Genomic DNA, 25,381 nt, shown 5'->3' with positions numbered 1-25,381 from the left:
CCTTTGGAGGCTGGGTAGAAGTATAAAGTAAGGACTTTGGATCCAGTGGTGAAGTCTGTCTGTCATCCCAAGTCAGTCTGAGCCCAGAGGATTCTGAGTTCAAAGATACCCTCAGCTATGTGGTAAGTTCAGCCTGGATCCTAAGACCATGTTCACAATAAGGGGCTGGAGACTCATAACCACCTCCTGGAACTAGTTACAAGTTCCAGGAGCGCTGATACCCTCTGGTGGTATGGAGGGCATCAGGCACATACATGATGCACAGACACGCATGTGCAAACACACTTAGAAAAATAACTTTTTTTTTTTTTTGATTTTCGAGACAGGGTTTCTCCGTAGCTTTTTGGTTCCTGTCCTGGAACTAGCTCTTGTAGACCAGGCTGGCCTCGAACTCACAGAGATCCGCCTGCCTCTCCCTCCAGAGTGCTGGGATTAAAGGCGTGCGCCTCCACTGCCCGGCAGAAAAATAACTTTAAGAAGTGGGTGGTGGCTCCCCTATCATCTCAGTGTGGAAGACCAAGGCTATCTCAGCCATTTCCTGACCCTTTGCTCTGTGGTTGTATTAAAGCGATTGGGAAAATAGCCAAGCATCTCCTGGATTTGTGCAGCAGGGAGCTCACACAGGCACCAGTGAGGACCCCTCCCCCATGATAATACATATAAAAATCTATGCTGGGTGTGGTGGCACGAGAATTTAATCCCAGCAGTTCAGAAGCAAGCAAATCTCTGAGCCTGAGGCCAGCTTGCTCTTGCATAGTAAGAACCAGTCTCAAAGATTATATATTTGTTAATATATATTGTGTTTTTTTTTTTTTTTTTTGGACAGGGTTTCTCTGTAGCCCAGCCTGTGCTCGAACTGTACAACTCAGAGAGACCCTCCTGCTTCTGCCTCTGGAGTGTTGGCATTAAAGGTGTGCACCAAGCTGGGTGGTGGCGACGCACCTTTAATCCCAGCACTCAGGAGGCTGATCTCTGAGTTTGAGGCCAACGTGGTCTACAAGAGCTAATGCCAGGACAGGTTCCAAAGCTACATAGAAAAACTGTCTCAAAAAGAAAGAGAAAAAGAAAAGAAAAACAAACAAACCCTAGTCAAACAACAACAAAAAAGGCTTGCACTGCCATCCAGTAAAAGATGTTTTAAGAGTCAATGTGTAACTCATCCCAGCAATTCAGATGATTAGTAATGGCCCAGGTGGACAGTGAGGAGCAACATTGGACGCGAATCATCAGATGGATAAGCAACAGCTGTCGATTACAGGCAGCATATTGTGTCGTCCTCAAAAAGGAACGATTGATCTTAGATTGATGACTCTTGAAAACAATAGCAGTCAGACTTAAAACACTGAGCTCAGGATGTGTGACCACACTAGAAAATGCCCACAGGGACAAGCAGATCAGAGATGCCAGGCGACAGGGAGGAAATGAGGAAAACCTGCAGATGGGGACGGACAAGGCTGGCTTTCGACCTGAAGGAATGTTCTGGAGCGGAGGGTGGTGGTGGTTGCGCAACACTGAGGACGTGCTGAATGTCGCATGAGAGAGTGTTGTTTATTGGAAAGCCAGCCCGCGGCGTGTGGGAGTTTTTATCCTGTTACTGAACTTTTAGCATCAGGAACGCACAGCACACCGCCAGTTTGCGTCGCTCTGGCCGCTTCCGGTCTGGGGACCCCCACCCATTAGCGGGTCCCAGCGAATCACGCGCACTTTGTTACATAGTCACGCCCACCAAGCTAACTTTCAACCTCCCGCGCGCCGGCCCCGCCCACCTCACGCTCCTGACAGATCTGCGTTTACTCCACCAAAGAAACGCTGAGGGGAAAAAACAAAAACCACAATAGCTGAGTAAAGAGGACCCTACGAGTGCGGTAACATGCGCCCACGTGTTCAAGGCTCATGAATAATTTATGTGAGGCGGAGTTCATAAATGGCCGTCTCTAAGTGGAAAGCTGAACTCGTCAGCGGCTCATGAATATGTATAGCGCAGGGGCGGAGAAGGGGTGTACGTCAGGTCGCCAGGGGGCGTGGCCAGCTGAGTGGCAAACCCTTGAGGGCTGGCGTCCGAGGTGGGAGCCGCCGCAGCTCCGAGTGGTTCGGCTTGTGTGAGGGCCTGAGGTTGTAGGAAGCGCGCCTCAGGAGCCTGCGGGCTTGCTAACCTGCGCGGCGCCGGGCGGCTGTGGGCGCGTGGCCAGTCGGGATTTTGGCGGGCAAGCGGTGGTCTGGGCAACCCCCCGGCCCCGAGGGGGAGTGAGCACACCTTCCTCATGAATAATGCAGCAAGGCTGGAGGGCGGGCCTTATGGAAGCTTAGAGGCGTGGCCAAAGGCTTTGGCCGTGGGCGAGCATTTCCTGTGACGTAGGATTCTGTGGGAGCTTGGGGCGTGTCAATGAACTGAAGTGGGGCGGGCGTCACCAGAACCTGTGGGCGTGGCCATGTGCGTAGTGCTTTTATTTTCAGTGTGGGCGGGCTCGCTTCTGGCGGGAGGCGTGGCCATCGCGGCCGGCGTCTACAGGTCTTCCCTGAGAGGGGGCGGGCTCCCTGAGGCGAGGGGCGTGGTTATCTCGCCGGCTACTGCTGACAAACAAGTTCGAAACCGCCGGCCGGCTGGGACGCAATCGTCGGGATGAGGAGCCAGCCTCTCCTCGTAAACAGCCCACCCCGCGGCGAGCGCCGGCCGCGCTGTCCCGCTGACCGGCCTCGCGAGACCTCGGGGCGTGGCCTCAGTCCATCCGGTCCAACTGGGCGCCCTGCGGGAGGGCGTGGCCGAGTCGGCTCATGAATAATGCATCGCGGCGGAGGGCGGGCAGGGCAGCGGGGAGGGCGGGCCGGCGTGCAAGCGCAGCGGCCGAGGAGGGGGCGGGGAGTGATGGTTACAAGATGGCGGCGCTGAAGGAGGCTCGGAGTTACGGGCTGTCGTGCGGGCGCGTGAGCGACGGCAGCAGGGTGTCGGTGTTCCACGTGAAGCTCACCGACAGTGCCCTGAAGGCTTTCGAGAGCTACCGGGCTCATCAGGTGAGCGGCGTGGCGTTCTGGCGGGCGGACTGCGCCGTGGGCACAAGGCCGCGTCCACACCTGGCGACACTTGGCCAACCCCAGTGACATCCTTCAGGTTTATTTTCAATCTGCTCTTTCGCTTTTTATAAAGCATGTCCTTCCTATGTAGCTCAGGTTGGCCTTGGACTGACGACCATCCTCTTGCCTCAGCTTCTTCAGCGCTGGGATGACAGGCGTGCCTGGACCCACTCTTAGAAGGGGTAGTTACTGACCCCAGACCCTGTCTCCTCAGGTCACCTTGTGTCGCTGGAGGCTTTTGGACGAGGCCGTTGTGTTTTTTCATAGACTGAGGTGATGTTAGCTGGGCATGGTGGCTTCCTCTGGCTGGGCACTCAGGAGGAGGCAGCAGTTCCACCACATTTGGTCGTTCCCTCTCGTAGTCCACCCGTCATCTGGGAGAATTAGAAGCCTTTTGGTGCTTCCTCCTGGCTTGGGGGTGGGGCGGGGACCCCAGCAGTATGCCTCCCTCCGGGTCTCACCTGGATGCTCCACCCAGGTCTTGGCACCACCCTGCGTCCACTGGGACAGAAGTTGCAGGTCCCCAGGGCAAGTGGTTTCAGGCTTCATCTTAAAGTGGCTGGGGTGTTGGGTCTGTTTCTGGGACGTGTGTTTGCCTGTGTTGGCGCAGGGGGTGTTGACGCGGACGAGTGAGCAGAGAGTAACTAGGAAGGAATGTGGTTTCCTTCCTGCCCGGGACATGCGCAGCATCATTGGCCAAGCTAGGAATTTCTTCCCCATTCAGCCTTCTGGGGAGCCTACCTCTTCCCACCTGTCTTCCCATTACTTCTTTTGAGCCACTTCCTCCCTGTGTCAGGGTCTCAGTTTCCTCCTTTCTAGAACAGGATCCGATTTCTTTGGGAAAAGATTAGTTCTTCCTTTGTCAGGTTCCACACCTTGGGGCAGAAAGCGCCCCTGCAGGTGAGGAGGAAGAGGTGTTGGGGATTTGGGTGGTAGCCTCTGGTTGACCAGCCCAGCCGCTCTTCCTGGTTGGAGTCTTTCCCCTTGGGCCGTTCTGACTAGTACTGGAGGAGCAAGGCTTTTCCCAGAAACAGCTGGACCAGAGTGTGAGTCACCACTGTCAGGTGGACTTGGTACCTGGTGGCAGTGCTGCCAGCCCTTGCCCTGATGCCTCGGCAGCCTTCTCTCCAGCATCACTGTCATACTGTTATTTTGAATTTTGGGTGTGCATTACATCCCCTAAGTAAGCTTGGTCTTCCTCATGTGAGGGCGCTTATGGAACTAGGCCACATGCATGTGCCCCAAGGAATTCAGCTGTGTATGGCCGCAGCTGACAACGAGGGTGCCTCTGCAGTGTGGCTGGCAGCATTTAATTTTGGGGCAGTCTAACCCTGTGTTTATCTGAAAAGCTGACAGGGCATTTAACTGGCAAGGTGACTTTGAAGTTTAATCTCTTGTCAGCATAGGAGCCTCACGCTATCCTAGGTTGGTCTCAAACTCATGACTCTTAAGTGCCAAGATGGCAGACAGGTATCTACCACTGGCCCAGCTTCAGAGATACATTGCTTGTTTAGTTTTCCGAGACAGGGTTTCTCCTTGTAGTCCTGGCTGTCCCGGAGCTCTCTCTGTAGACCAGGCTGGCCTCGAACTCACAGAGATCCATCTGCCTCTGCCTCCCGAGTGCTGGGACTAAAGGTGTGTGCCATGCCTGGCCTGGATTTGAGCTTACCCTCTGAGCATGGAGGGGCTGAGACAGGGTGCGCTGACAGCAGGAGGGGCAGGTTTGCAATGGTGGGCCTGGGAGGGACTTGGAGACATGTCGGTGACGATGTTCACGGAGCAGTGCCTCTCGTGCTCTCCTGCCTGCTTCAGGTCAGTCACTCGCTTCCCAGCAGCTGCTCACCATTGAGCTGGGCCACCAGTTCTTACTTTTTTTCTTAAAGACATGGTCCTCTTCTGTAGTCCAAGCTGGTCGTGAACTCTCCTGCCTAGCTTCCCTACACTGCATTGGCAGGCATGCCCCAGTACAATCCTATATTTTATTTTGAATCTCCAGGAGCTTTTTCTTAACTTCATGTGTAGCCAGAGCAGAAGCTTGAGAGGAACTGACTGTGGAATGGCTGTGTGTGGCCTAGGGAAGGAGCTGGGCATACCTTAGTAGAGGGTTGGGAATGTGTGGTGACCTATGCTGCAACAGGAGGCCATGCCAGTTCAAGGCACAGCCATAGAGATGACCGGAGCCCATCTCACCTGGGGCTTGGGTTTTTTTCTCTTCTAATGTTGATAAAAAGAGAAAAGGCATACTGCCTAGGGTCCAGGGGCTGGGTAGAATGAGGAGCTCAAGGCCAGCCTGAGCTAAACAACCTAATAAGATGTCCCCGAAACCAAACTGGTGCTGATGTGGCACTTCATCTTTGTGTTTTGGGATTCAGTGGGTGTGGCATTTAGGAGAGCTAAGAAAATGTGGTCTTCTCATCCTTTCAGGACAGCCCGTTGCTGCTGAGAGGCATGCCCTGACAGCTATGAGATGGGGACCCTGCCTCCATCTATTCCACTCTTGTTCATCCTTGTTGTCTAGGTGGGCTCTGTGGCCATGTGTCCTCACCTTGTCCTTGGTAGAAAGGCACAGAGAGGTCAGGGGAAATTGAGGGTTCAAGCAGAGTCCACGTCCAGAGCCTTGAGTGGCTGTGGGCTAGCAGAGGCCTGACATCTTGCAACTCCAGGTCTTCCTTAGGTCTGCAGAGGTCTGTTCCCACTAGAGTCCCAGCTTCTACCGAGGTTCTGCTGTGGCCTCATGTTCCTGGAACTGTCACTTGGCTATAGGAGGCTACCTTACTTACAGTGCCTCCTGTACTGCCCTCCCAAGAAAGAAACACTCTCTCCTGTCAGCATAGGGCTGGCCTTTGGGCCCAGAGGCACTGATGTGCCTCTCATTACACCTGATGGTTTAGAATCCTCAAGAGTTGGCAGAGCTGGGCAAGGGAGATCCACCAGGGTAGATGTAATAAGGAGAGAAGTAGGGCTGTGGTGGTCATGTAGGGCCTAGAAGGGCATTGGAGGCCCTGGCTCACTGTGATGCACCGTGGGGCAAGAGGAGCCCCAGTTGAGCCTGCATCCTCCTGGTGTGGCTCTGCATCCCTGGGGATTCCCGCCTTTTGGGATTGGACACTGCCCTGACAGTGGGCTGGTGGCTCCCACTTTGTCCAGAGGCTGATGAACCTTGAAGCACATCACCAACCCCCTGTCCCAGGCCTTCTCTCAGTGCTCATGAGTCTCTGGTCAGTCTGCTTGTACCCTAGAGAGACTTGGTGACTGAGGGATCGTGCTACCTTACTGGCATGTCTGTGTTGTGCCCTGTTTTCAGAGAAAGCTGGAGTGTGACAGGATCACCTTCTCTTGTTCCCTGCTTGTCCTGTGTCATTCATCCCAGTCAGCCCCATCGGGGAGCAGTGTCCAGTCTTCAGGTGAAGTCATGGGTGGTGGCTCTAGACGTAGAATCACCTCTCAAGACCTTTAAGCAGGGAGGTAGCTCAGAAGCCAGGCATCAAGGCCTCAGAAGGGCTGTGGCTCTGCCAGGAAGGGTTGACCATACTGGTGTGGGCATCAGAAGTGTGGTGGCCTCATGCCTTTGGCCTGCTGGGGTGTGGGTTCCCATGTGTGTTGTAGGGTAGGTGCTGGATGGTGCTGAGGCCGAATTCCTCAGAGGACTAGAGAAAGAGGGAAACAGCCTGGCGCTGGAGTCTTTGGGGGTGATGAGTGTGTGCCAACAACTTGACACCTCCCTGGCCACCGTGACCCTTGGCTTTGCTTCCGGCTGCCTGCCTGTGGCCACGGTGACTGTGTGTAAACAGCAGGCACTCAGAACCAACCCATCTGTTGACTCATCTGCAGGCCAGAGTTCATCACCCTGCAAGCAGTTTTGATAGCGCACCAGGATTGTGACATCCTGGCGGCCTTGAAGGAGGAACTACCCAGCATGGAAAACATGGCTACTTTTCCCTACTCTGCTAGTCCCTATGCCCAAACCGGACCCACAGGAAACCCCAGGATGGGGCTAATGGGCACACACTGGAGTCCTGCTGATTGACCTGGGTGCTCTGAGTCACATATGTACATGTGTGCAGCTCATGGGAACATGAGGTTTCCATGGTGACCACACGCTAGTGTCTAGCAGGTGGATAGTTTGTCTGTTTTCATTTTTTTTTTCTTTCTTTTTTTTTTTTTTTTAATTTTCGAGACAGGGTTTCTCCGCAGCTTTTTGGTTCCTGTCCTGGAACTAGCTCTTGTAGACTAGGCTGGCCTCGAACTCACAGAGATCCACCTGCCTCTGCCTCCCGAGTGCTGGGATTAAAGGCGTGCACCACCACCGCCCGGCATTTTTTTTTTCTTAGACAGGTGTCATGTAGTACTAGCTGGCCCTCTCTTTGCTTCCCAAGTACTTGGATGACAGGTGTTTGCCACCACACCCATTGTTGTGTCACGGTTCAATAAAAAGAAAAGCTGGTGTCCAAATAGGCCATCCTGAGGAAACTGTCCCACACTTAGTGTCATAGCCCTGTGCTCTAATGACTCCCTGGCCAAGGAGTAACCAGGCCCAAGGGTTTGGGGTGGGGGCTGGCATCCAGTGATCCCCAGAGTCCATATATGTCTGTTGCAGCACACGGGAAACTGTCACAGAGGGGAGGCCCACAGAAAACAGTGTGACTGTCCCTGCAGCCTGGGGTGCATTCCTGCCTCCCTTCCCCCATCCCGAGACAGGGCTTTTCTGTGTAGCCCTGGCTGTCCTGCAACTTGATCTGTAGACCAGGCTGGCCTCGAACTCAGAGATCATCTGCCTTTGCCTCCCGAGTGTTGGGATTAAAGGGGTGTGCCACCACTGCCACATACTTTTGGTGGTCAGACATGCATGCAATTTTGTATCTTTCTTCCCTAGTCATAGACAGTTTATTGTCCCTTAAACTGAAGCCTGTGTGGTTGGCCCCAATGAGCTGCACTGCAGCACAAGCTTTCCTGGCTGCTCTGTTTTAAATTTTATTTTGTGTGAATGGGTGTTTGTAGGAGGAGGGCCTGCTTGTTTGTTCCAGCCACCCGGCTAACTTAGACCCAAAATAATTACACAGAAACTGTATTAACTAAATCACTGCTTGACCCATTAGCTCTAGCTTCTTATTGGCTAACACTTATATTAATTTAACTCATTTCTATTAATCCGTATATCGCCAAGTAGCTGTGGCTTACCGGCTAAAGTTCCAATCTGCATGTGTCTCTGGTGGCTCTATGGAGGCTCTCAGACTCCGCCTTTCTCCTCCCATGCTATAGGCCAAGCCAGTTCTTTATTCATTAACCAATAAAAGCAACACATAGACAGATGGACCTCTCATACCATGTGTTTCTATCTATATAACACTTTCATGCCTGGTGCCAGATGAGGGCATCAGATCTCCTGGAACTGGAGTTTCAGGTGGTTATGGCCACTGTGAAGGTGCTCGAAACTGAACCTGAATCCTCTGCAAGAGCAGTTGGTACTCTCAGCTGCTGAGCCATTTGCCCAGTCCCTCACTTTCTTCCTTGTAGCCTGGGGATAGAATCCAGGCTCTAGAGCATGCTAGGCAGATAGTGACCACTGAATACCCCAGCCTCTCGAGCTCTTCATTTTGATGTCTGCACCTTCCACCGCTATGTATGCAGCAGGTCTCCCTATTCCTTGGTCAGACATGTATGCTAGATGTGGTGTGTGATCCTGGGGATACTACTGTGGGAACCTTGAGTAGTGAGTGACTCTGGCTGACGGTGTCCTAGGAAGGTCCATGAAGTCATAGGTCTTGAGGAGGAGGCTCAGTGCTGGGAGCCACTGGTGTGGTCTCCACGAGAGGTACGGTGAGCTGGGAGAGCCAAGCTGGAGGCAGCGAGGCCCAGAGGAGGTTATAGGAAGAAGCTCCTGGGCCTGGGCTGGGACAGTACCCCAGGAGTGGGCCCGAGGACAAGTGCATGAGGCGTGTCTGAGAAGGTGGCTATCTCCCTTAGAGCCAGGCTGGCCCAGAGCTGCCTCCTCCTGGCTCTACCTTCTCGGTGCTAGGGTGACAGGTGTATCCCATAGTGATCTGCCTTCTCTTTCTCCTTCCCTTCCTTCTTTCCCTTCTCTCTTTTCTCTTTTCGTTTTCCTTTTCTCTCTCTATCCCTGTGTTTCTCTTTGCCACTTTCATTCTTTTTCTTTTTATGGAGCTGGAACCCAAGGCCTGGATTTCGCGAGTCAGGTACTTATCATGGAATAGAACCCTTGGCCACACGTGTGCAATTATAGAGTTTTTTTATTGTTGCATGTGAATGTGTGCCATGGTTTGTGTGTGTGTAAATCAGAGGACAACTTGTAAGAGTGTTCTCCTTCCACCACAGAGGTCCGAGGGAGTGAACTCAGGGTGACAGGCACCATTACGTACAGTCTTCTGGTGAGCACCATGTGTGCAGTTTGAAGGCGGTTTGAATGGGTGTGGCATTGTGAAATAGCCTGTCCTCCTGGTTGCCCCAGCCCAGGCCTCAGCACCTCTCACATCTGACTACCACAGGGCCAGTCACCACCAATACCGTGTGCTGACCCCGACACCTGATGCTGAGTCCCTTGAAAACCATCACCTGGGCAAGTATGACTGGAAATGCAGAGAAGGTGGCTGGAAGGTCTCATCGATTCCTGGGCCACACCTCTAGTCATGTGTGGCAGCAGACTTTGTAGTAGCCCACCCAGGACTCAGGTGCGGGTGCAGTTCCTGGAGTTCTTCTGGCTGCCTTTTGCATGGAGGACTAAGCTCAGTGTGGGGATGCCACTCTTTTCTCTCTCTCTGTCTCTTTTTGTTGTTTGTTTTTTGAGGCAGGGTTTCTCTGTGTAGCCCTGTCTGTCCTGGAACTCACTCTGTAGACCAGGTTGGCCTCGACCTCAGAGATCTGCCTGCCTCTGCCTCCTGAGTGCTGAGATTAAAGGTGTGTACCACTACTGCCCAGCTGGGAATGCTACTCTTGATATGTTCTGCTGAATTCTTCCCTAGCCACTGTCCTGTGCTTGGAGAGGGTGTGGCAGTCCTTTCCCTCTTAAAAAGCTAAGGGACTGTTTCTGGTTATGGTTCCTCAAGGCCACTGTGCCACCCTGGGACCTTGGTGTCTGTGGGGACAGTAGATGGTGCCTGTCTATTAGACATGGCCCTGCTCTTATTACCACTGTGCCCTCTAAAAGCAGGGGCCCAGTGCTGTGCCTTCTGTACCCATGCCACAGATCATTCAGGTAACAGGATGGTGGACCAGGATGGTGGACCTCCTTGGGTGCCTGCATGGCTCCCTCTGAGCAGGCTGCAGGTCATAAGAGATCACCAGAAACTTCCGAGAAACCCTGTGTTGTTTTCACAGTGTGCGCAATCATCTCCTGGGCGTGTGAGATGCTTCAGTGTCTACCTCCTGGGCAGCTTGCTGTATTTTTATTTGTTTGTTGTGAGAAAGGGGCTCTCTACATGATCTCATAGAGAACCCCTTACTTTTGCCTCCTGAGTGCTAGACATGTGCTGCCATGCACAGCCCAGACTGTCCTCAAGTTTGCATGCGCTCCTCTCACTCCAGTGCCACTGTGACATGTAGCACGAATAATAAAACTCCAGAGACAGAAATTAGCGTTCAACCTGAAAACCAGAAAAGCAAAGCAGCCAAGCCACTAGAGAAGTCTTACCTCTACCAAGGCTGGATGATCACAGACTTAACAGACTAAACTTCTCCCATTTTATATTCCCACTAGTGCTGGGATTAAAGGCACAAAACTCGCTAGTACTGGGATTAAAGGTGTGAACCATCACTATCTGCTGGATTTGTTTTCAGCTTTGGTCTTGTGGAGCCCAGAGTGGCCTTGAAATCACACAGATCCACCTGCCTCTCCCAAATCCTGGGATTAAAGGTGTGTGTCCCCACTGCCTGACCTCTAGTGGCTTAGCTTTGCCCTTTTGATCTTTAGGCAAACTATTTATTAAAACATAAAATATCACTATAGTTACAGCTATTCTTGCCATTTTTCCTTTAGATTTATCTTGATTTATTTATTTGGGTATTTTTGAGATAGGGTTTCTCTGTATAGCTTTGTTACCTGTCCTAGAACTCACTCTGTAAACAAGGCTGACCTGAAACTCACAGAGATTCACCTGCCTCTGCCTCCCGAGTGCTGGGATTAAAGGTGTGTGACACCATGCTTGGCTAGATTTATCTTTTCAGTAAGTAAGGGTTATTGTGTGTGTGTCACACACATCTACAGGTGCCAGCCAAATGCAGACACTTCGGATCCCCTGGAACTGGAATTAGAGGTAGTTGTAAGCCACCTGCTATTGGTGGTGGGAAGTGAGCCCAGGTCCTCTGCAAGAGTAGCCAGTGCTCTTAACTGCTCTTACACATTTCCTGGGTTTTATTAGAAGTGGTGTGTGTGCATGAGTATGCATGTCCACAGCAATGTGGCAGTCAGGACAACACTGGAATCTCTTCTCCCATCTTCATGTAGATCTAGGAGCAGACTCGGATTGTCAGGCTTGAAGGCAAGTACCTTTACCACAGGAGATTGGCTTGGACTGTTGTTCTGGAGGGCTGAGTGAGAGGAAGAGCTGAGTGGCCTCACTGAGTTAGTGAGGTGGTGTGACCACTGCCTATTGCTGGAAAGACTGTCAAATCATTAATACCCTTGGGATACAAGATGAAGAGGGAAGAGGGGGCTCAAGCCTCACAGCTCCCCAACCTTACAGCAGCAGGACTCTGATGAGCCACAGGCCCTGGCAGTGTCACCTGCTTGACGGCAGATTCAGCTCTGCCAGTCCCCTTGGCTAGAGGTTGGCAGTGGGCACTGTGAAAGGGAAAGGTGGCCTATGGGGAACTGTGATTTCTCCTGGCTGGAGCAGGCCCAAGGCTGTGAAGCCAGGAGCTCCAGGACTCTGGGGGATCAGACAAGTGGGGCAGCCTTGGCTCCCAGGCCTGCTTGCCTCCTTTCCTGTGTGTCATCTCTCCCCGTTGCTGGCTGGAGGTGAGTGGGAAGGAGAGAAGGATGAGAGTTTCTGGAGTGGCCTCCATCTGGTGTGTCTCAGTATGCAGGTGCACATGGGTAGCATGACTGCTCTGCCCTGCAAACGCCAGCGCAGGCCTCAGTTCAGGCAGGAGACAGTCCTCACCTGCCCTTCCTAGTGCTGTGCCAAGTTTCAGGCCCAGTAACTCAAGGTCTCCTTGCCTTTCCCCGACAGGTGTCGTCGTCCCCCCCCCCCCCCCCCCCGTCTGTCTCTGTCTCTTTCATGCCCCCTACTTCTCTTTTACAAGTTTGTTTTTAGTTTTGTTTTTTTGAAGTAGGATCTCTTCTCTATGTAGTCTTGGCTCCCTGGAACTTGCTGCGTAGACCAGGCTGGCCTCGGAACTCAGAGAGATCCACCTGCCTCTGCCTCCTGGGTACTGGATTAAAGGAATGCACCACCAGAGCTGGCTCTCGCTAGTTTATTACCATGGTTTGAGAATGGGCAATACACATGTCGTGGCACACATGTGGAACTCAAAGAACTGCTTTGTGAGTTGGGTCTTTTCCTTGCATCTTCATGGGTTCCAAGAACTGAACACAGGTCACCAGGCCCCCCCTCCGGTTTTTTATTTTATTTATATTTTTTTGTGAGACAGCATTTCTCTGTGTAACAGTCCTAGCTGTCCTGAAACTTGCTTTGTAGACCAGGCTGGTCTCGAACTCACAGAGGTCTACCTTCCTCTACTTCCCAAGTGCTGGGATTTAAAGGTGTGCACCACCACTGCCCAGCCCTTCTTTCTGTTTTTTTTGTTTGTTTGTTTTTGTTTTTGTTTTTTAGGTAGGGTTTCTGTGTGTAGCTCAGACTGCCCCAGAACTTGAGGTCCTTCTGCCACAGTGCTAGGTCACATCTGTGCCACCTCCGCCCCCACTCTTGACTCCTTCCTTCTTTTTCTTAAACAGCGGTTTTTCAAGGAAATTACGCTTCCTGCTATGGACCTCGTGGTCTCCCCACATCCTGGCATGACTTCAGGTCCCAGCAAGGGTCTGAGATGATGAGGACACTGTCATATCCACAGTCAGTTCCCACCCTTGGGAGAGGACCCTGGGTGTCTCCTGTGCTCTGCTTGTCTGCAGACTTGTCCCCGGGATCCTGATGGTCCTCTGACTGCCCTGTTTTTTAGAGGGTCTTTACAGCCTCTTCTGTCACAGCTGTGTGGGGAAACTCCTCCTGTGCTGCCCTTGGCTCAGTGGATGGAGAGGACCCTGACCATGTGATTGTTGCCCTAAACCAAGCCATGATCCAAGGGGTCATGCCACACTGCCCTGTCTTTGTAGATAAGTTTTAGCATGACATCATGTTTGGGGATAGGCTATTAAGCTGGGAGTGTTGGCCCTGCCCTCCTCTGTAGACCTCATTCCCCAAGCTGTGGTCTCTGGGTTGTACTGACTGGGGAAGAGAGTCCCGTGGTTCTGGTGTTGTCATGTTAACAATAGGTACTTGGAGAGAGTGACCATCTACATCACATTGTCTACATGGATGACATCAGCTTCCCCAACATGCTTATAGAGGCGCCTCCACCCCAGGATACTCCACAGATGCTGCAGGACAGTGACACACCTATGCTGCTTGCAGAGGGACCTAGGGAACACCTGGGTATCTGAGCTGGGTCTAACTTCTGTTATTTAAAAGCAGATGCATTCCCACCCTGGTCCCTGGTGGGCTGGAGCCTTGCAGTCTGGGTAAGGGAGCTTTGCCTCTTGTCTGTTGCCTCATTCTGGGCACTGACTGCAGTCCCTACGCTTTGCCAGTGGCTGATGACTCCATAGGGGAGGTTTAGTGGTCTACAGGGTGGCTGTCCGGTGGTGGTTCCAGCAGCCTGGACAGCTGGGGTGTGTGTGTGTGAATGTCTGTGAGAGTTGAACTCCAGGAGTCTCCTGGTGGGTCTGCTTAGGGCTCCTGCTTTTCCATGTGTCCTTAGGTCTCCAGGTGGCCAGCACTTAGGATAGTGTGACTGGTGGAAACCTCCCTGGGAGCTGTCTGAGGGCAGGGGCAGGCTGCAGCTAGGAGAGTGTGTTCTTTTCCCGTGGCTCTATTTTTGGAGTTGGCATGAGGCATCCACCACTTGTTCCAGGGAAATGTGCTTGGCTCAGGACATTTGAGATGGGGAAGGGACAGTGGGGGCTTGTGATAGCCTGTCTGAGGATCCCAGCTTCCTTAGGGGAGGAACTGGACCCCTGGTCAAGGGCCCTCATCCCTCCCATCCCAAATGACAAGGCTTCTCTGTTGGGCTGCCCATGGGTAGGAAGCCAGCTGTCCTGAGCAACCTGGGGCTGTGGTCTGGTCCTCCCTGCTGTCCTCTCCTGCTTTCTCTCTTTGTCACAGCACTTCCCCCAGGGAAGATGCCCTGTTTTCTCTCACCTAGGAAGGTCAGCCTCCATCCCTCCAGAGCAGGGATCTGCAGAGCCTGATATAGTGGATAGGGCCCTGGCCACAACTGCTGTAGCTCCACGGGGCAGAGGCTGCTCCTGTCTTCATAGGAGGACTGCCCAGGGTTGTGGCTTTGATGACTATCTGTCCTGGGACCCCAAATGTTTCCACCCTCTCTTTTCCTTCCCATTCTCCTCTATTGTGTGAATACATTGGAAACCTGGCTACCTTATGAGGTGACAGGGATGACCAGTGAGGATCGCTGTGGTCTCCTAGGACAGTGCCTGAAGCTCAGGAGAGCTGCAGGTGTGCCCATCCTCGTCACATGCCTCTCCCCAGTTAGAGTGAGGTGGCCTGCAACTGGGAGCCTGAGGGTGCCTGCAGTAGGACTCTGCAGGCCAGGTACTTTATCTAAGGTGTGGCCACACCAGGGCAGCAGCCTGGCATGCACCAATAGAATCTGCCTACCCCCATGCATCTGTGATCCAGATTTGTGAGGTAGGCTAGGCTGAGGGCCAGCGCTAGGTCCCAGTCCTTCAGTTCCCATGCTAGAGTCACCTGTGGACCTTTGATGTCCTAGAAGCTGAAGGGTGGCTTAGTGGGAACATAGCTCAGTCCCTAAGGGACCTTTATGAGGTGGCAACAGGAGTCCTGTTTGTAGCTCTCCTGGACCTTAGCCCTGATCTGCTCTGTGGGGCTGTCCCTCTGCTTGTGCTTGACAGGCAGCCAGGGATAGCCAGGTGCCTTTGCTTTGAAGCCCAGGTCCCTGGTCTCCCTTGGGAGGCAGATGAACACCATGGTTGACTCAGGACCGAGGTGATGAGGGGTGTATAGCTGGCAAGGCTGCACTGTCTAGACCAGAGGAGGCGTGGCCATCACTTGGTTCAACAGTCCCACTCTCCACAGGAGGTGCTTCTGACCACTGCAGTCCCTGTCTCTACTGTCTTGGAACAACTGTGGCCCTTAGCCACTTGTGGTCAAGCAGGAGGCTAAAATGATGTGGTGTGTGCTAGTGAAGGTGACAAAGGTGTCATAGTACCCATTGGGAATGTCCACAGGCTTGCCCCACTGTCCTTAGGATGGGCGTCTGAATACAGGAAAGCCCTATGTTAGGAGGGGGGGTGTGTGGCTCCTGAGCCAGGTCAGGACTGACCTGTCCTTGGTCCCTGCATTACCTAGATGGTGCACCTAACATTTGATGGGAAGTCAGTTCTTAAAATGGAAGGCACAGCTGTCACCACACTCACGTCCTGGGAGAGTCAGTGGCACACATTTTCTTCCAGCTAGAAGGTAACACATTCTTAATGCTCGTAGAGGCAATCTGTTGAGTTCAAGCCAGCCTGGTCTATATAATGAGTTCCAGACCAGACAGGGTTTTTTTTTTTTTTTTAAACTTTTTTTTATTTAACTTTATTATGTTCATTGGTGTGAAGGTGTCAGATCTCATGGAACTGCATTTTCAGACAGTTGTGAGCTGCCATGTGGGTGCTGGGAATCGAACCCGGGTCCTCTGGAAGAGCAGTCAGTGCTCTTAACCGCTGAGCCATCTCTCCAGCCCCCAGACAGGGTTTTATAATGAAAATACATATGTATGTATATATGGGGGGAGCACACATGCTATAAGCATCTTTTCAAGCCAAAGGACTATGGAGTCATTTGGTTCCCTTCCACCGTTGTGTGGGGTTTGGGGGCTGAACTTAGGGTCTGACTTGTGTAGCAAGCACTTTACACACTGAGCTATCTCCTGGACCTCTTTTTTGAGACTCCGTCTTACTTTACAGCCCAGGCTACTATTTGTGGGATCCTTCTGTCTCAGTCTGTCCTGTGCTGGGATCCTGTGTATGGACCACTAAGCACATACAATGAATGGGCTTCCTTTGGCCTGGGTTAGGGTTTCCCTTTGGGGGCAGGAGAACTTTCTGAGTGGGCAGCAGATTGCTGTTGTCACCATGGATCTGACCATCTAGACTGTCTCCTCTCTTTCTGGGTGCACCTCCAGGGCTTTCTCTCCTTCACCCCCTGGTTCCTCCTATGCCAGATACTGAGTGGAATCTGTCGTGGCTCTGGTTTGTCTCCAGTGGCTTCTGTGCACTCCTCACTCATGCTGAATGCTTATGTTGCTTCCCACTGGTGTCTAGCTGATCATGGCTTGTGCTCCTGGCTCAGGTGACCCCCTTGCACCTGGCTTCTGTTGTGTCAGCTTGATGGGTGGTGGGAGAGCCGCTATTTTGGAAAGCTGGCTCTGTCTGCTCGTGCTAGACAAGTGAGCCTCCCTGCCTTGAGTTTGGCTACTTGGTGTGTAGATTGTTAGGACATGCAGAGTTGACAGAGCAGGTGGAGTGTGCCTGCTGCCCTCCCCTGAGCTCTGTGTGCCTCCCAGATGTGCACTGATCTTCGGTCAGTGTCTGCTGCTTTGGGTGACATGAGGTCAGAGCCCAAGTAGCTTCCTTGATGGCCTTGCCCAGCACTTTGCACCTTGCTGGGTGATTTCTAGGTCATGAAACAGTTTTGGGAAAAGCCAGCCCACTCTTTCTTTCTTTGTTGAGGCAGCCAGTGGGCATTTTTAGTTTGCCCAGCACTTCTGGCCCTTGTCCCTTTGGTTACACTGTGACCTTGGCTGGAGAGCAACAGGGTGAGCAGCACATGGAATTTTTTTGTTGTTGGATTTTCTTTTTTTTTTTTAATTTATTTTTATTTTATGTGCATTGCTGTTTTGCCTGAATGTATGTCTGTGTAAAGGTTCTGGATCCCCTGGAACTGGAGTTACAGACAGTTGTGAGTTGCTATGTGGGTTCTGGGAATTGAATTCAGGTCCTCTGGAAGAGTATAAACAGTGCTCTTAACCACTGAACCATCTTTCCAGCCCTCTTGGGTTTGTTGTTGTTGTTGTTGTTGCTGCTGCTGCTGCTGTTGTTGTTTTTTGGGGGGGACAAGAGTTCTCTACATAACTTTGACTGTCCTTGAACTCATTATGTAGACTGGCATGCTGGCCTTGAACTCACAGAGATCATCTGCTTCTGCCTTCCAAGTGCTGTCTGTACACATGGGATTCTGAGGCTGCAGGAGGCAAGCCTGTCATCAAGGTCCCATGCCAGGCTGTGGGTTCTCTTCCTCACTTGGGCTATCTACAGGGCTGGCCTAGGTCCCTTTATCAAATTAGGTGTTGTTTTGTTTGAGGATTTTATAGGAACATTCAGTAAAACAAATCAGGAGTTGAAGGGAACTAAGACTGTATGTGTTGTGTGTGTGTGTTTTGTGTGTGTGTGTATGTTGGCATATGTATTGTTTTGTGTGCAGCTGGGGCTGTTACACACACTGTTTCCACAAGTGAGTTAGATTTCTACTTCTCTATGACAAAACACAGAGAAGCTGAGTGTGTGTGTGTGTGTGTGTGTGTGTATTTGTTATTGTTGTTTTGAGACAGGGTTTCTCTTTGTAACAGTCCTGGCTGTCCTGGAACATGAACCTGAGTATCTTATTGAGGTCACACATGTTGGACTAGGACATTCTAAGCTCAGCTACTTCTAGGGCCCATGTGTCGTTCCTACTTGGAAAGGTTGAGTGAGGCAGGGCTTCTGTGTGTGTGAAACTTGTTCTCCTGCAGCCCTTCTGCTGGTCCTGAACACCAGCACAGGGACCTCTTGGTTGCCTCATGCCCAAGGTGGGTAAAGAAACTCTGTCCCATTAGAGCTGGTTGAAACCTGTCCTGGTTCTGGCGGGCTCTGCCTTCCCAACAGAGGTCCTTATAGCACTCGGTGGTGTACAGTGTGGCGCACAGCTGCTGCTTCCCCAGGGTCTGCACACCCCAGACCTCATCTCTGAGAAACAGCATGTAATGGTTCTACTTGGTCATTCTCGTTGGTAGGAAGTTTGGAGGACACAATGTGTTTATATGGAGAATTAAGGTCTTTATTTATTTAAAAGCAGTCAGATAAAGGCCAGACTTGCCTTGGAGTCTCTGAGGCTACTGAGCCCCTGAGTGCTGAGTGAGGGGTGCAGTCCCTGTGTGTGTGGGAGCCGGAAGCCAGGGCCAGACATGTGCTTGGTGCGCACTCTGCCCACCAAACTGCAGCCTCAGCACCCCCAACACATTAGAGCAGTTTTAATCTCACAGCAACATAGAGTGGACTGTTAAGAGAGGCCTTTCTCTCGCCTCCATGGCACTACAGCAGGGCCCAGTTCACAGTACCGTCTGTCACAACAAAACACCTTCCGACTTTCTCCTGAGGGCATACAGCCAGCATGCTGGGGAGCCCTAAAGCAGGTCACATGGTAGTAGCAGACAGGAAGCAGGGCTGGCCTGTACCCCTCAGAATCTCCCCTCAGTGACCCACTTCCTCCACCAGACTACTTCCTAAAGCACACCCCACTGAAAATACACACAAGCAACACCATTGGCTTGGGGAAGAGTGTGCCCACACATGAGCCTGTGGGAACTATTCATGACAAACTGACCCGGGTCTCACAACCCAGATCCCTACAGTTACAAAGGTTTCAACATTGTTTAAAAGTCAGAATCTCTGCTGAGTCTCTGAGGCCCAAAACCAGACACGGGGATGCCCTGCCTATTGTTATAGAGGGTCAAGAGTTCAAGGTCACCTTCACCTACACAGTGAGTCTGGCCTGCAGGAGCCTTCTGGGCTTTGAAGACTTGAGCAGCCCTTGACCTGTGGCAAGTGGAACCTTTCTTTTAGGCCTGCTCTGCTTTGTGCCTACAGCTTTCCTCGCTGGACATCTATGTGAGTTTGCTTTCTTTTGATTTGATAAAACTGACCAAAGGCAACTTGTAAAGGAAAGGGTTTATTCTAGCTTGTAGTTGAAATCTGTTGTCAAGGGAAGTCAGGGCAGGAACTCAAGAAAGGAGCAGGAACAAAGGCCTTGGAGGAATGCTGCTTACTGGTTTGCTCAGTCTGCTTTCTTGTACCACCCATGACCACCTGCTGGCATTGCCCACATGAATCATTAATCAAGAACATGCTATGCCTCTAGACTTGCATACAGGTCAGTCTGATGGAGCTGACTCCTCATGTGACATTTCCTTTTCCCAGATCACTATAGCTTTTGTCAAGTTGACAAAAGAAACCTAACCAGCCCAGTGTCCTATGTTCCTGACCATCCTGGCATCCCAGTGTCCCTGAGGCCTCACTTTCCCAGCCCTGTACCTCTCAGGGCCTCCCTGCTACATGCAAAGGGGTTCTTTGCTCTCTCCAGGAGTCTTTAGGTGTGGGGGCTGGCCTGCAAAGCACTTCTGTTGTGCTGGAGCCAAGTCCATGTCAACTCTCACTGAGCTCTGAGCAGTCGCAGCCCTGCTATGCTTTGTACAAAGCCCCCTTGTCCACTTTAAACCTGCCCTTTACCTCTCCACACTGCACATGTTCCACTCTCTCTGCTCTCTCCCTGAAGTCTGACTGAGAGCAGGTGAGGAGTGACCTCTGCACTCCTGAAATTTCCTCTTTCCAGTTTATTCTAGTTTGTTTGTTGGCTGAGTGTGGGTCTCCCTGTACAGCTCTGACTGGGATGGAACTCACTATGTAGACCAGGCTGGGATTAAAGGCTGCACTGCTGTGCCCAGTTTATTTTGTTAGTTTTAGGTACACTCCTGAAAGCCTGTGTACAGGCAGAATGCAGCCAGGTTCATTGCCAGGACACAGCATGAGCAGGTAATGGGAAATGCTCACTAATTTTCTGGCACTCTGTTCCACGTACTTCCTTCTCTAGCCTTCCTACTGGCTTCTCACTGCAGTCCCACTCCTGGGCCGGCCCCTGCAGGAGTTACTCTTCTCATGGCTGAAGTGGTTTGGTGTGCGGTGGCAGGCACTGTAGTTGCTCACATTGTGACAACATAGAAAACACAGCTCAGGGGCTGGAGAGATGGCTCAGAGGTTAAGAGCACTGACTGCTCTTCCAGAGGTCCTGAGTTCAATTCCCAGCAACCACATGGTGGCTCACAACCATCTGTAATGAGATCTGGTGCCCTCTTCTGGCCTGCAAGTATACATGCAAGCAGAACACTGTATATGTAATAAATAAATAAATCTTTAAAACAACACAGCTCGGGCTGCGAGTGGGGCTGGGCTAGGGAAAGCCTGCCCCCCAGTTTCCCCGCTTCCCCGGCTAGGCCCCACTCCTTAGTGACTCTGCTTTGAACACAGTGACACCAGCAGGGACTGGATGTACAAAAACACTGAGCCTGAAGGGACCTATCATGTTCAAACAAGCAAGCCCAAGTGCGTTTGTTTCTATGAGATCTGATGAATGCAGAGTGTCGAAGCCACCAGTGCAGCGATGCGGATTTCCCTACCCTGTCCCTTCATTCAGTACTCGCCCATTGGAGCAGCTAGTTGCTTTTGAAGCGGCTCACATACCCAGACTAGTCCTGAACTCTGTTGTGGAGGATGCCATGAGCTCCTGTCTCTACCTCCTCTGAGTGCTGGAGCGACAGCTGTGTGTCTCCAGCTCTGCTTATCCTTTTTTCTTTTTTTAATGTTTATGTAATTTGATGCATATGTGCCCTGAGTTTGTGTCTGTCCACCAGTGCCCTCAGACCTCAGAAGAGGGGCTGGGGCTCCTAGGACTGGAGTTACAGATGGCCTCCATGTGAATATAGAACCCCCGAGTCTTCTGCAAGAGCAGTAAATGCCCTTAACCACCAAACCACCTCTCCAGCCCCTTGTTTTGGTAATTTTGAGATAGGGTCTTTGAACTCCTTTCCATGTACTGGGGATACTGGGTCAGTGTCATTATGGTCAGCCTACCCTGTTGTATTAGAATACAGTTTACTCATCTGCTCCATGACACGTCCCCCGAAAACCCACATACCCAAGGATATCTGTGTTTTCCACTTTTTGACATATGCCTTTAATCCCAGCACACACGAGGTTTGAGGCCCACCTGGTCAACATTACCCAGTGAGCCTTGTCTCAGAACAGAACAGAGGAGGACACCTTTTATGAGTGTCCACTATCCTGCAGAGGCAGGCACCCACCAGCTCCAAGGAAATTCTCCTGTCTGTGCTTTTCCGGACATAGGGGTGCTGGGATTACTGATGTCTTCCATGTCTTCCAGGCTTGAACTAGTCAGGCTTTGTAGTTTATGCTTTACCCAATGAGCCATCTCCCTGGCCTGGACTGTGCTTTTGTTTTGTTTGCTTTAGGCAGGGCCAGGGATAACATAACCAGAGCTGCCCGCTAGCTTGCTGTATAGCCAAAGTCTTTGCCTTGAGTTCCTGATCCTTCTACCTCTGCCTCCTGACTGAAGGGACTGTAGGTGTGTGCTCACATGACGGCTGCCGTGCTTCTGTGTGTGGGCACATGCACTCACAGGCAGTGTAGGGGAGTTGTCAGTGCCTGCTCCAACAGAGTCAGCTAGGGTACCTGGATGGGGGGACTGCCAGCGTACTCTGCACAGCCGTGAGTTTATCTCTGAGTCTGCTTCTGTACAAACATAGACAGTCAGTCAGTATCTAACCGCAAGGCCATTCCTGTCCTTAAGCAAGCACTATCTTCTATCTGTGTGCCCTCGGCTGGCATTCACCAGCCTGTGTCTTAGTAGATAATGTGTTCTTTCCCATGGGCTTACCCAGGACTTTGTCAAGGATATTTGGAGCAAGCAGAACAGGCAAGCTAAACTCAAATGACTTTTAAGCCAGAACGGACTCCAGAGGGAAACTGAGTCACTTGTGGGCCACCACAGGGACCTCAAAGTAGCACCTGCCATTTGTCTTAATGGGATGTTACCTGTGGCAGTGGCTGTGCCACATACGCATGGTGGTGCTGAGAGCTCCCTGTCACCACATCCTTGCTGGCTTTCTGCAGTGTCAGTAGCTTTGGCCATTATCTCAGTTATGTAGTGACTCCTCACCATCATGGGCAGAAACTTGGTGTCACAGACTACAGTAAAAGCCACCTCCTGCCTGTTGGCACCTGGTGTGCCCTCATGGGCAAGGGCACGGAGTACTCAGCAAAGCCAGGGAGAGGAGGAAATGTGTCTGGCTGTTGCAGGCCTGGTCTCTGCAGTTTTCACTCTGTTTTGGCCCCCCTGAAGGGCGCTTTTGACTTGCTGAACTGTCTGAGCCTCAGTTCCCTCGAGGATGGAGCCTATGGAGTATTGATGAAGACTGCCTTCCCCTATAGACTTCACTCTGCCTTGCCGTTTGTCCTCACCCTTGGCAGGTTCTCTTACTCAGCCTCCCTTGGGGGTCCTGTGACACCCAGGCATCTTCTGTGGTCCCAGGTACCAGGCTCATGGGTACCATCCTGGAACTAGTGTTCTCACAAGGCCCTGCCCTCTCTGGCTAACACTGTCAGCATCTCCTTCACAGCCAGAATGACTGAGAAGTGCCCAGTTAGAGGCAGCCAAACCAGAGACTCAGTGCACTGGGCTGCTCCTTTCTGTCTCGGTGCTGGGAAACAGTGGGAAGTGAGCTGCAGTGTGGGCTCGGGCCAATACTGGATTCTGGAGCTTGTGGTCACCTCCTTCTTCAGAGACCCCAGTGTGTCTAGGTGGTGTACCAGAGTCCAGCTGTACCCCAGGGTTGGGAAAGCAAGTAGATGTGTCTGTGCACAGATAGTCTCTGTGTGTATGTGCTTGCCTGTGCACCCATGTGTAGAGTGTATGTGGGTGGGAGGGCCTTGGGTTTTCTGGATGGCGGATTTGTGTCTGAGTTGGTTTCTAAAACATTCCTGGGACTGGGAAGGCTGTTCTGTGAGAACCAGCCAGCAGGTCATAGGACTGTGTCCTCCCTGGCCCAGCTGCTCATGGTGACTAGGAGTCAGAGGACACCAGGGCTGCATGTGTGATCAATGCATTGTGTGCCTCTGCTTAGCCACACCTCAGGGATCAAAAATGTTAGGATGGACTTCTGGCACTTGAGCCCACCATACTGTGATAGGGCAAAGTCACCCACAATCTGGGAGTCAGCCAGGTAGGTGGCTGCAAGAAACAATCTAAACAGGGACATGGGCTACCCGGCTGTGTCCCTGTATAGGCGCTTCAGGGCTGCAAGGCCAGGCTTGCCACTGTCCAGACATTTGGGCTGAGGACAGATGTGCTGCAGAGGCTTTCTTCTGAGGAGACTGGGGCCTGGTCGGTGGGGCCAGAATCTGACATGTGAGGTGGTGGAGGCTTGAGTTACATAGAGGCTTGGGCACACAGGTTGACAGGCATGTATTCTTTCCTCACTCTCCTCGGTAATCTCCTGACCTGAAAGAATTGAGAAATTTCCCGAAAGTGACTATTTCCTGGGATTATCAACTGGAGAGCTCTGTGCAGAGGAGCCCAGCTGGCTCCATCTCATGCTGATCTTGTTACCTTGAAGATCAGCCCGTTTTTGTCTCAAGGCAGATGATAAACAGCTGCCAAGAGAGAACTGAAGAGTCCAGCCTGCAGTCCTCTCAGCCATCCCCATGGGCTGGGGACCCAGGGACAGGTGTCAACAGCATTACCTCATACCCTGTCTTAGCAAAGAACCTGCCTTTTTTAATATTTATTTATTTATTATGTATATGTTCTGTCTGTGTGTATGCCTGCAGGCCAGAAGAGGGCATCAGATCTCATTACAGATGGTTGTGAGCCATCATGTGGTTGCCAAGAATTGAGCTCAGGACCTTTGGAAGAGCAGGCAATGTTCTTAACCTCTGAGCCATCTCTCCAGCTCCCAAAGAACCTGCCTTTCTTCATGTTTAAGTTGGGCTTGCTTGCCCTAGTTGACTTTGGGTCTGATCATAGCCTGCTTTGTGAGGGGTTCTGGATGCAGCTGCCCGAGCATCTCTGCTCCCTTCCTGAGCTCCCACACCCACTCTGAGCAGACTCTGGCAGCATGACCTGCCACAGTGTGTCTCCTGCATTCAGGCTTCTCCATGGGCCCTTCTGTCAAATCAACTGAGGAGCTGGTGTGGGGGTAGAGGCCTGATTGTGCTCTAGTGCTTGGCTTCTGGGACATTTTATGTGGCTCTCCGTGCTTGGGTCAGTCATCTTCCTGAAGCAGAATGCTAGTAGGCAGATGCTTGGCATCAGCTTCTGCATAGACTGGCCAGAGATCAGGGTGTGTCACCCTGAGATAGGACACGGTACTTGCAACCTGGGATAGTCCCTCTGATACACTTCCTCTCCCGACTGATGTCATTGCTCATGCAGGCTCTGAAGGCCACAGCATGGGTACAGTGAGCAAAGTCCCTTGCAAGGGACAGAGGCAGCACCTGGAGCTGAGTCTGTCAGACAGCACAGACCCATGAGTCTGAGAAGGTGACTCGTGTGCATTTGTCATGACTTTATTTGACTGAGGAACTCAGTCTCAGGGAATTCTGTGCCTGAGGATCCCAAAGACCTAGGGTGGGTACTAGTACCTGCCATAGGTAGTCTATTTGAACTCGCTTTTGAGGAGGGGCAGGTGCAGAAGGATGAAGCAAGGTGGGGCCTTGGGTTGGCCCAGGGACCCTAGCTCTCTGGAGATCAGTCTGGGAGATGTCCTAGGGAGGTCAAGGGTTGTGGTTGAGTGTACAGGCCTGCTGGGAGGTGATATGTTGTTTAGCAAAGTTCTGAAGTTGCATGCAGGTCATGAGTGGGGTTGAGTTGCAACATCCGGGTGAGATCAAATGGTGTGGTGGCCAGGTTGGGGTTGTTTAGGGATAACAGAACTTGCTGTCCTGTGAGGCTGGATCCCCACACCCTCGTTCAATCCATGTCTTCTCTGGCTTGTTCTGTGGTCGAGATTGGGGGTGGACCTTTCAATTAAAGGGGGTGTGAAGTGACTGCTGATTGGTTGTGGTTTCCTCAGCGGGCTCATCGAGGCAGCATAGGAACTGTCCTGATATCAGGCAGGAGTGGTAGGACCCTATGAGTGAGACAGGCCAGTATCTGCTCTATGTGCTTAGCAACATTTTTGGAGGCAGATCTAGAAAATGTCCTGGCTATGACATTGTTGGGGTCAGTGGACT

At 51.9% G+C, this 25,381-nt stretch overlaps 1 protein-coding gene across 2 annotated transcripts in view; it reads left to right on the top strand.

The window, feature by feature from the left end:
• Window positions 1–2,860: 2,860 nt before the first annotated feature.
• The window catches only part of Ell (elongation factor for RNA polymerase II), a 55,876-nt gene continuing 33,355 nt past the window's right edge, over window positions 2,861–25,381 (top strand). For both annotated transcript variants that reach the window (XM_041675078.1, XM_041675077.1), the window contains exon 1: window positions 2,861–3,009. In XM_041675078.1, the coding sequence (XP_041531012.1) occupies window positions 2,875–3,009 (135 nt within the window). In that variant the 5' untranslated portion in view covers window positions 2,861–2,874. The remainder of the gene's footprint in view (window positions 3,010–25,381) is intronic.

The sequence above is a fragment of the Microtus oregoni genome, unplaced genomic scaffold (assembly GCF_018167655.1).
Source record: "Microtus oregoni isolate MIOR12 unplaced genomic scaffold, Mior012 000025F_ref0000491, whole genome shotgun sequence".
In the NCBI taxonomy this organism is placed as follows: Eukaryota; Metazoa; Chordata; class Mammalia; order Rodentia; family Cricetidae; genus Microtus; species Microtus oregoni.
Note: the sequence above shows the minus strand (reverse complement) of the source record. Positions and strands in the feature narration are given on the sequence as shown.